Below are 12,039 nucleotides of genomic sequence, written 5' to 3'. Positions count from 1 at the left end.
ATCTGTTTACTTTTATTTCATAGAGGTTTGTTTCATGCAAGGTGCAGTTATGTGTTTCTTGTCTTCTTCCATGCCGATCAGTAGGCGGGATTTCAGTTTCGATGTTGATTTTCGATTTGGAATTTTTGATTGTAGATCTGTGTTCGTGAGTTATTAATCTGTGTTTTTATGGTGCTGAATCTGGTTTGTTTTTCTGATTTTAGTTTGTGTTTGTTGAAGAAGATGATGTGTCAAACCTCAACCCCTATGACGTATACTCTTATAATAAGTAAATCCCTTATCAGAAAAGCAATTAATGCACGTGTATAATTCATAGGACGCACATATCATATAATTTTAAAATTCAGCATATATCAAGTACATATTTCAAAACGTTTTACACAGTAGTGGATCCCTCTCACCACTCTATATACTATACATTTATCTACATGCAAAAAGATGAGGAGAAGAAGGTTGCCAATATGCGTCAGCCGCCGAACCTGATAACGCGTGGAGTTCCTATGACCCACGTCAGTCAAAACTTTACTGCTATCTTATTCCTGAAAAATTTAGTGGTTTATATGAGCCACAACTCCGTATGTACAAATTTCCACCTTTAATCTCACATGATACAAACATCAAGCATATTCTTTTATCAATACATATAATCAGAAACAATATATATCATAATTTAAAAACAAACCATTTCATATTCATATGCATATGCCATTCTATTCAGTTTATTATTCTGTAACAGTCAAGCCTGGTATCTGCCCGGGATTTCCAATATGATTGACCCGTAGGTCCCATTATGATTTGACCCGAAGGTCCCACTGTGATTTGACCCGAAGGTCCCAATATGATTGACCCGAAGGTCCCAATGTGATTTGACCCGAAGGTCCCAATATGATTGACCCGAAGGTCCCAATATGATTGACCCGAAGGTCCCACTGTGATTTCAGATCCAGGGCAAAACCGTCACAGATCCTCTTTAATCCAATGATTCACATAATCGGTATCATAAACATATCCTTTGCACAATAACATCCCCATATCATATTCCATCAAATTATATCAAATAATACATAATCATATTGGATCACATCATATAATCAAATCATTCATTTTGTTTAACACCTAGCAAGGAAGCAAATATAACATGTAAAATTAAAAGTGTGATTTATACACACCTGATTACTGTAGATATTCTAATTGGGCCTTTGATTCTACTTAGGACTGTGTATCATCTTCTTCGCCAAATTGGCTTGATTTAGTATGCTAAACTGCCTTTTCAAAACATTATCTGAACATTGTTTCTTCAATTCTGTAATTAGGAGCTAAGGCTTTTAGTCTACCACTTTCTCGTAGACTTCCTCTAAAAAAATCCCTTCCTAACTCTAGTCATATATATCCATAATTTTGAGTCGGCTACCACAATATTAATTTTAAAACTTTCTCCCCTAAATGATATCAAATAATATAGTAATATATATTAGTGATTACGTACCCAAAAATAATTTGCATAAGATTAGTGGTATGGCTAAATGGTCAACACGTGTACATAATTACACTATGCATTACTTTTATTTTAATTATATTTTTATCCTTTTTTTTTAATTGTTTTCTAAATGTTGTATCAGCTTGTAAATAAACCCAAAAATATTACAATTTACTACAAATTGCTACATCCAAAGTTATACAAAAATCAAAATATATGGGAGATGCATCTGTCGAGTTTCCATTTACGTGTTCCCATTAGATTTTCATAAAATTACTAAACTATAAACACTCGCATATATGTCCTCCGTAGCACATATTCTGAAATATTCATTTTTTTCATATGTTAAAGGCAAATGCAAATTTTGACCAACATGTCTATATAATATGTGTATATGGAGACTATCTAAAAAGATCATATTTTCACTCTGATACCACCTAAACTGTCATCTTAACAAAAAAAAATATATCATCTATGACACACTTAGTATCCCTATACTAAAAATTACAATTTAATATGAAATGACAGTATAATATGATAATATGCAAAATAATGCATGTTTCGGGTTAGGGATGTCACAACTACTCTTCCACTCTTTAAGAATTTTGTCCGCAAAATTCATTTCTTTCTAATTTGTTGTGCGTAATAAAATTGCTAACCCGTAAACAGATGTGGATAGTTCTTCCTCATCTTTTCCTCTGTTTCCCAAGTAGCCTTTTCGCCCCCGTGATTCCCCCAACTAACTTTAACCATCGGGATTTCTTTTCTTCGCAATTGTTTAACCTGTCGGTCTACAATATTAACTGGTTCCTCTATGTAACTCAGATTCTCAGAAATTTGTATATCAGGATCTCTCAGAACATGTGACGGATCAGACCGATAACGTCGAAGCATGCTGACGTGAAAAACATTATGAATCTGCTCTAACTCTAGAGGTAATGCTAACCTATACGCTAATGGTCCAACTCTTTCGACAATATCATACGGCCCAATATAACGAGGACTCAGCTTACCTTTTTGTCCAAATCGCATTACTCATTTCCAAGGTGAGACTCTCAAGAAAACTTTATCTCCAACCTCATATTCCATCTCTTTCCGATGCTGATCATAATAACTCTTCTGTCTGTCTTGTGTCGCCTTCAATCTGCTTTTAATGATATCAATCTTGGAAACAGTTTCTTGAACAATCTCTGGCCCTTCTAGAATCTCCAAGCCTTCTTTATCCCAATAGACCGGACTTCTACATTTTCTGCCATATAATGCTTCATATGGTGCCATTCCAATGCTGCTGTGATATTGATTATTGTACGCGAACTCCATCAGCGGAATATACTTGTCCCATGAACCCTGGAAATCAATCACACAAGCACGAAGCATTTCTTCTAACGTCTGAATAGTTCTTTCTGACTGACCATCTGTCTGGGGATGAAAAGCAGTACTAAAATGTAGTCGGGTTCCCATGGCTGTCTGAAAACTTTCCCAAAATCGGGATGTGAATCGCGGATCTCTGTCTGATACAATTGATATCGGAATACCATGCAAGCGTACTACTTCCCTCACGTACATTTCAGCCAACTGATCTAACGAACAACCCCATCGTATAGGCAAGAAATGTGCTGATTTAGTTAATCTGTCTACAATAATCCAACTAGCATCATTCCCTTTCTGTGTCCTCGGTAAACCCGTTACAAAATCCATCGTGATACGCTCCCATTTCCAAACTGGAATAGATAAATGTTTCAATAAACCGGCAGGTGCTTGATGTTCTGCTTTTACCTGTTGACACGTCAAACACTTTGAAACAAATTCTGCCACTTCTTTCTTCATCTTTGGCCACCAATAATGTTGCCTCATAGTATGATACATCTTTGTTGTTCCTGGGTGCATTGCATAAGGAGCATTATGTGCCTCATCTAGAATCTCTCGCCGAAGACTATCAACATCTGGTACACACAGTCTAGTGCCAAACATCAATGTGTCATCTTGTAGAATGAACGGTGTGTCTTTACCTTTTCGTATCTCATTAATAAACTCTACGAACTTTTCATCTTTCATTTGAGCATCTTGAATTCGTTGTCTCAACACTGGTCGGATTTCAAGAGTCGCTATTAACCCTTCACTCGTATCAAGCTGTAATCTTACATTCAAACTTCGAAGAGCAATCAACTCTGATAATGGGGTCATCTGCATGTGTGCTACCATACTGCTTGACTTCCGACTTAACGCGTCTGCTACAATGTTTGCCTTCCCCGGATGGTATTCAATGGTACAATCATAATCTTTAAGCAACTCCATCCACCGTCTTTGTCTCATATTCAACTCCTTCTGACTCATTAAATATTTTAAACTCTTGTGATCTGTCAAGATTCGAAAAGTTTCTCCATATAAATGATGACGCCAAATCTTCAAAGCAAAAACAACAGCTGCCAATTCCAGATCATGAACAGGATATAAAACTTCATGCACTCTTAGCTGTCGTGACGCATAAGAAACAACCTTTCCATTTTGCATCAAAACACAACCAAGTCCCTGCCGAGAAGCATCACTATACACAACGAATCCTCCTATACCTGTCGGAATAGTCAATATGGGTGATGTAGTCAATCGATGCTTCAACTCATCAAAACTCTTCTGACATTCTTCACTCCATATGAAAGGGACATTCTTCCGTAATAATTTTGTCATTGATCCCGCAATAATTGAGAATCCTTCCACAAAACGTCTATAGTATCCAGCCATACCCAGGAAGCTTCGAACCTCTGTGACTGTAGTTGGCACTTTCCAGTTGACAATTGCTTCAATTTTCTGTGGATCCACTTCTATTCCTCGACCTGACACCACGTGTCCCAAAAATACCACATGATCTAACCAAAATTCACATTTACTCAACTTTGCATAAAGCTGGTTATCTCGTAGAACTTGTAATACTGACTGTAAGTGATTAACATGATCCTCTGTACTTCGCGAGTAGACCAATATGTCATCGATAAAAACAATCACAAACTGATCCAGAAATGGTTGAAATACTTTATTCATCAGTGCCATAAAAGCTGCAGGTGCATTCGTCAATCCGAAAGGCATAACCAAAAACTCATAATGGCCGTATCGAGTTCGAAAGGCTGTTTTCGGAATATCATCTTTAGCAATCTTCAACTGATGGTACCCTGATCGGAGATCTATTTTTGAAAACACTTGTGCACCCTGAAGTTGATCAAACAAATCTTCTATTCTCGGCAATGGATATTTATTCTTCACCGTCGCTTGATTCAGTTTCCGATAGTCTATACAAAGTCGCAATGTACTGTCTTTCTTTTTCACAAACAACACTGGCGCTCCCCAAGGTGAAACACTGGGCCGTATAAATCCCTTATCCAACAACTCTTGTAACTGTTTCTTCAACTCTTGTAACTCCATCGGCGATATTCGATAAGGGGGGATTGAAATAGGTGCAGTACCTGGTAACAACTCAATAGTGAACTCTGTTTCTCGATCAGGTGGCAATCCAGGTAAATCTTCAGGAAAAACGTCAGGAAATTCTTTAACAACAGAAATTTCTTTAACTTGATCATTAACCGTAGCACAATCTACAACATGGGCAAGATATGCTTCACATCCACTTTGAATCAGTTGAAAAGCCGTTGTAGCAGATATAAGACAGGAGGGAACAATCTGTCGATTGCCGTAGAATATCACTCGATCTCGTCCTGGTGACTCTATTACCACTTCTTTAGCATAACAATCTACCTTAGCCCGGTGACGTGACAACCAATCCATACCCAAGATAATATCAAACTCATGTATGAACAAGGGAATCAAATCTGCAAATAGTTCTACTGAATTGATTCTCACCGCACAATCTCGATATACTGTATATACTGAAATAACTTCACCCAAGGGTGTATGTACACCTAGTCTGTGATCTAGAGGTTCAGGTTCTTTATGCATATGTGATGTGATGACAGGTGATATAAATGAATGAGTAGATCCTGGATCTATCAAGGTATATATCATAATATCAACTAAATAAAGTGTACCAGTAATGACCTCTGGTGCTCTAGATGCCTCATCATGTGTCATAGCAAACACACGAGCATGCCCCTGGGGTGTAGATCCATGTGCCTCTGACTGTCCTCGCCCTCGTCCCATAGGTGCACTCATAGCTTGTCCTCTTCCGCGACCTCGATTAATGCTTGCACTCGATGCTGTGGGTCGCACATTCTGTATTGTTGGTTCCGTCATTGCTCTTCCACTTGATATCATGTTAGACCGAAGTGGGCATTCCCTATAATAGTGTCCTTGTTGTCCGCAGTGAAAACAACCTCCTGTAATTGTTCGACATTCCCCTATATGTGGTCGTCCACAGTGCACGCATAAAGGTCGTGCACGTGCTGTCATACCAGATCCTCGTCCCCACTCATAACTGAAAGGTGGTGCACGTCCGCCTCTTAGACCCAATGGACCTCCTCTACTAAAACTCGATGCTGAAGAAAAAGAACTAGGCCTTTTTTAAATGCTCGAGCTTGATTCACCCCTATACTCTGGTGATCCCCTCTTTTGTCTTTGAATATACACATGTCTTTCTTTCACTAGTCTCTCTGCTCGTATAGCCGCTGCACGTAGATCATTATAAGTACGAAGATCTGAAGGTGTGATTTTGCTTCTTATTTCATATATCAATTCTTCTTCAAAACGTCGGCACTTATCTTGTTCTGTAGGTAGCAATGCCGATGCATAACGAGAAAGCTGAGTAAACTTCACTTCAAAATCTGCAACTGACATAGATCCTTGTTTAAGGGACAAAAACTCTCTTTGCTTCTCATCACGATACACTGGTGGCATATACTTATCACTGAACTCTCTCAAAAAGTCATCCCAACTGAGTACTGGAGGATGTATCATAGCTCGTGGGACAGTCTCCCACCAATAGTAAGCATCGCCCTGAAAAAGGGACACTGCATAATCAAAACGTTCTTCTGCAACACAACCCATCTGATTAAACACACGCTCTGTCCTCTTCAACCATATCTCAGCCTCGGCAGGATCAGTAGTCCCAACAAAGTCAACGGCTCCCATCTTTCGTAGTTCTTTAAAATTTCTACCCCTTGGTCTCATTTCTAGCCCCTGTACTTCTTGTTCAACCTGCCTATGTATTGGTTGGCTACCCCCAGATGATGCAACAGGTGTATGAGATGTCTCTGCAGTAAATGAATTATGCGGGGCGGCTGACCCTTCTCTCCTCGATGACATATGTTCAGGAATGTCCATGTTCCTGATAACACAAATGTAAATGCAACTTATAACCAATACGTATCATATGCAATGCATGGATGCAATGTCCCAGCGGGATCCTTATCCCTGCTCTGATACCACCTTAACTGTCAAACCTCAACCCCTATGACGTATACTCTTATAATAAGTAAATCCCTTATCAGAAAAGCAATTAATGCACGTGTATAATTCATAGGACGCACATATCATATAATTTTAAAATTCAGCATATATCAAGTACATATTTCAAAACGTTTTACACAGTAGTGGATCCCTCTCACCACTCTATATACTATACATTTATCTACATGCAAAAAGATGAGGAGAAGAAGGTTGCCAATATGCGTCAGCCGCCGAACCTGATAACGCGTGGAGTTCCTATGACCCACGTCAGTCAAAACTTTACTGCTATCTTATTCCTGAAAAATTTAGTGGTTTATATGAGCCACAACTCAGTATGTACAAATTTCCACCTTTAATCTCACATGATACAAACATCAAGCATATTCTTTTATCAATACATATAATCAGAAACAATATATATCATAATTTTAAAACAAACCATTTCATATTCATATGCATATGCCATTCTATTCAGTTTATTATTCTGTAACAGTCAAGCCTGGTATCTGCCCGGGATTTCCAATATGATTGACCCGTATGTCCCATTATGATTTGACCCGAAGGTCCCACTGTGATTTGACCCGAAGGTCCTAATATGATTGACCCGAAGGTCCCAATGTGATTTGACCCGAAGGTCCCAATATGATTGACCCGAAGGTCCCAATATGATTGACCCGAAGGTCCCACTGTGATTTCAGATCCAGGGCAAAACCGTCACAGATCCTCTTTAATCCAATGATTCACATAATCGGTATCATAAACATATCCTTTGCACAATAACATCCCCATATCATATTCCATCAAATTATATCAAATAATACATAATCATATTGGATCACATCATATAATCAAATCATTCATTTTGTTTAACACCTAGCAAGGAAGCAAATAAAACATGTAAAATTAAAAGTGTGATTTATACACACCTGATTACTGTAGATATTCTAATTGGGCCTTTGATTCTACTTAGGACTGTGTATCATCTTCTTCGCCAAATTGGCTTGATTTAGTATGCTAAACTGCCTTTTCAAAACATTATCTGAACATTGTTTCTTCAATTCTGTAATTAGGAGCTGAGGCTTTTAGTCTACCACTTTCTCGTAGACTTCCTCTAAAAAAATCCCTTCCTAACTCTAGTCATATATATCCATAATTTTGAGTCGGCTACCACAATATTAATTTTAAAACTTTCTCCCCTAAATGATATCAAATAATATAGTAATATATATTAGTGATTACGTACCCAAAAATAATTTGCATAAGATTAGTGGTATGGCTAAATGGTCAACACGTGTACATAATTACACTATGCATTACTTTTATTTTAATTATATTTTTATCCTTTTTTTTAATTGTTTTCTAAATGTTGTATCAGCTTGTAAATAAACCCAAAAATATTACAATTTACTACAAATTGCTACATCCAAAGTTATACAAAAATCAAAATATATGGGAGATGCATCTGTCGAGTTTCCATTTACGTGTTCCCATTAGATTTTCATAAAATTACTAAACTATAAACACTCGCATATATGTCCTCCGTAGCACATATTCTGAAATATTCATTTTTTTCATATGTTAAAGGCAAATGCAAATTATGACCAACATGTCTATATAATATGTGTATATGGAGACTATCTAAAAAGATCATATTTTCACTCTGATACCACCTAAACTGTCATCTTAACAAAAAAAAATATATCATCTATGACACACTTAGTATCCCTATACTAAAAATTACAATTTAATATGAAATGACAGTATAATATGATAATATGCAAAATAATGCATGTTTCGGGTTAGGGATGTCACATGATGTCCATATCCAAGTTTGGGACCACTTTTGCTTTTTAGATGCCTTTTGCTTTTTGTCTTTCACCTTTAGTACACCCTGCAGATCTGTCAGCCTAGTCACCACAACTACCACTTATTCTCTGCTTTTCTATTTAGCCTTTTATAGAAACCTAGTACTTTCCGCATATTTTCTGTTACACCACATCCACCATAATTCCACGTACACCACTACATGTCGACCACCATTCACCCTTCCTAGTCAGTAGGACACCATCTAAATTTCTCGTCTAGGTAGAGACTCAACCCAAGCGTGGTAGCTAACCAAACCATCCAGAATATCACCACAATAGTTTTAACGCACAATCTCTGTGGGATTCGACCCCTACCTTCACTATACTACCCAGTAGAAGAGGGTTGAGGAATCTTTGAAACCAGGGTCTAGGCTTAGTTAGAATCTCTATCCTGACCAGTACGATATATCCTTGCTTAAACGACACCTACGCACCCTGCTGCATCTTTCAAATAAAATAGAAGTTTTTTGAACCTTAGAGCCTTAGGAACATCCACCCAAAACACCACAAACCAATAGCCCCGTTACAAGCCTTTAAGCCCTTCAGTAGCTGCACGTGAAATCTAAGTCCGAAGCAATTGTGGTTGAGCATAATGAGAGAATGCAGTCCTAACATTTCTGGTGAGGTATGAGTGACTGAGTGAACCTAGTGTTTGGCCGAAAGTTTGGGCGATCTTGACGAGCGGATATACTGACTGGGAGAGAAAGGGGGGGTGGCGGAAGTTCAAGGCTGTCTAAGGCCGGATTACACCTGATCCCGAGGGGAGGGATGGTTGAAAATATAGCCCAATCTTTGTGTTTAGTCTTTCTGTGTTCGTTTATGTGTTTTCTTTTCTGTGCTTGTTTTGTGTTTTTTTGTTTTCTCTTTCCGTTGTAGTCTAGGGTCTAGTTTAGGATTGAGTCGGTCAGGGGAGTAACCAGGCTAGAATTCGACTTATTTCTTTTTGTTTGTTCTTCACGCTTGAGGACAAGCATGTGGTAAGTGTGATCTGGTGGAGGAGATGAAGCTTTTCGACTCGAAGGAGCTACAGAAAGCTTTCGATAGCAAGGATGAAGGGAGTAAGCAGGTGAAGAGCGGAAAGGTACTTCACATTCCTTCTTTAGATGAGTTAGGTGCCCGCGAGCAGTTTCTATCTTATTTGCACGCGTTAGGATTCGAATGGTTGTTGGAGAATGGGGATCCGAGTGTCCTGGTTAGATTAGCGAATGAGTTTTTCACGACCTTTAGGTTTAAGGTCACCACTGATCTAGATGAGGAATGTATCAGTTTTAGGCTGTTTGGCGGAGAGATACGGATGAGCTTGATTGAGTGGACCGTGCGTCTGGGAATGTGCAGTTTAGAGGAGGCCATAGGGCCTGAGTGGAGAAGTAGGGAGCGGGGAATTCCCCGCAGACATGTGGAATTTGAGCCCCAGGAAGCCTGGGAGGAACTTACTCACCCTGATGCAGGGCAATTCCAGTCCACTATTTCCCGCTCCGTTCATTTCAACAACCCAATTCTTCGTCTTGTACAGCTTTACCTGGATTTCAATTTATTGGGGCAGTCGAACTCCGCTGTTAGGACATCGATGACGGAGTTATATCTTCTCTGGTGCGCCAAGCAGGAAAGGAAGTTGCATCTGGGTTTTTGGACCGCCTACCAATGCCATCTAATTGCCACCCACCCAGCGAGGAACCTCACTCTCTGCCATGTCTTGGGAGTGTTCGTCAGAAACAACATCATCATCACGGAGGCTGAAGATTTATCCGACCAGATCATGGTGGATCCTCCTGGTCTTTTTGATACACCTTTGTTCGTCCGAACGAACACGGTTTACATGAGGCTGGGCGCACCCCAATTCTACGCAATGGGAGAAGAAGCTATACCGACTGGGAGATCAGCAGCAGCCAGGGAGGAATCAACGCAAGAGCAGCGTCAAGAAAGGATAGAGAAGGCTGTGGACGAGATAGCGGAGGAAAATAGACAGATGAGATCAGAAATGACACGGTTAGCATCAGTAATGGAAGGGATCCTGAAGGAGTCTGCAGGACAGACGGGGCAGAGTCAGAAGCAAGAAGCTTTGGAGATGATTATTACCAGGCTAGGAGAGGAAAACCAACGGTTGATAACAGAAATGGCCAGGATGGCGTCCGTGATAGACGAGATATTGATGGAGTTAACACAACGAGACCAAGAGGAAGCTGTTGAACCAAGTGGCCATGGAGGCCGAGCTAATGAACCACGAGTATCAGAAGAGGTATTAACCGAGACAAAAGAAGCCGAGCAGAAACTAGAGGCGGAACAAGAGGAAGGAGATGTCGAAGAGTCGGCAGAATCTGGGAACAAGCAATCCGAGAATGAGGAGGAGAAACCGGCAGAACCGCCTGCACCACAACCTGCCCCAGTTAGTTTTCTTTTTATTTTCAGTTTTTAGTTTTTCGTATTTTAATTGTGTTTTGTTTTTTTAGGTAGTATAATTTCTGTTTGTGCGCAAACCCCATTCATAACACTTAGCCTATTTTATAGTCTAAGTGTGAGAAGTTAAGGGTTTGTCTTTTTGGCGCATGTGTTTGTGTTTTCTGTTTTCTTTTTTTCGTAAGCATGTTGGCTCACACTTAGCCCATTGCATGGCCTAAGTGTGAGGAGTTTTGTATATATGTGTGTTTTGTTTGTTGGTTTCTGTTTAGGTTTTCAAACTCTCCCACTTAGCCCATTCCATAGTCTAAGTGTGAGAAGTTTTAGTTTTAATATGTTGTTTTTGTCTGTTTGGCTATGTGTCCATCATACTGGCCATTACCTTTTCCACTTCACAGCCCTATCTGAGGGCAGACACTTGTGAAGTGGGAGGGGGGATGCAATGACCAGTATGATGAATGTGTATATGTGTAGTCTGTGTTTGTGCTTGTGTTAGTGTCTTGTTAGGTCTAGTTTTTTTTCTTTTGTGTGTTGATTGGGCTTAAAACTCAACTGTCTTGAGCTGACGGTGAGGGGAATTGAGGGAAATAAGACATGCTGGAAAATAGAAACCACCCCCCTTAGTACCTCCTAGCCAGGATAGATGATGCGAGTATGAAAGAAAAGCCCATACTTAGAGCCAAACACGAAAGTCCTCTTAAAATGTGAGTTATAAGCTTTAAGTGGAACCACTTTCCACATGTTTAGAAAAAAAAGAGCGGCTGCCACAAATTGCCTAGGGTGAAGTGACTGCGTGTGGCAACACTGAAGGCAGTAGGAACCCCCCCCCCAAAAAAAAAACCCACCTTTAGAACCTCTTTTCTAACTCTAAATACCCAGATAAATACCCCTAGCCACTGGGACTGTGTGTGC

At 39.5% G+C, this 12,039-nt stretch overlaps 1 protein-coding gene across 1 annotated transcript; it reads right to left on the bottom strand.

Moving 5' to 3' along the window:
• Positions 1-5,983: 5,983 nt before the first annotated feature.
• On the bottom strand, positions 5,984-6,742 carry LOC121757731. Its single transcript, XM_042153231.1, has one exon. The coding sequence runs from the start codon at positions 6,740-6,742 to the stop codon at positions 5,984-5,986; it is 759 nt and encodes a 252-aa protein (XP_042009165.1).
• Between the last annotated feature and the right edge of the window lie 5,297 nt (positions 6,743-12,039).

Source organism: Salvia splendens, chromosome 12, assembly GCF_004379255.2.
Source record: "Salvia splendens isolate huo1 chromosome 12, SspV2, whole genome shotgun sequence".
Lineage (NCBI taxonomy): Eukaryota > Viridiplantae > Streptophyta > Magnoliopsida > Lamiales > Lamiaceae > Salvia > Salvia splendens.
The sequence above is the reverse complement of the archived record's forward strand: the minus strand, read 5'-3'. Positions and strand labels throughout refer to the sequence as shown.

Excerpts from the sequence above, each read along its gene's own strand:
- LOC121757731 (XM_042153231.1), bottom strand. The coding sequence starts at position 6,742 with ATGGACATTCCTGAACATATGTCATCGAGGAGAGAAGGGTCAGCCGCC.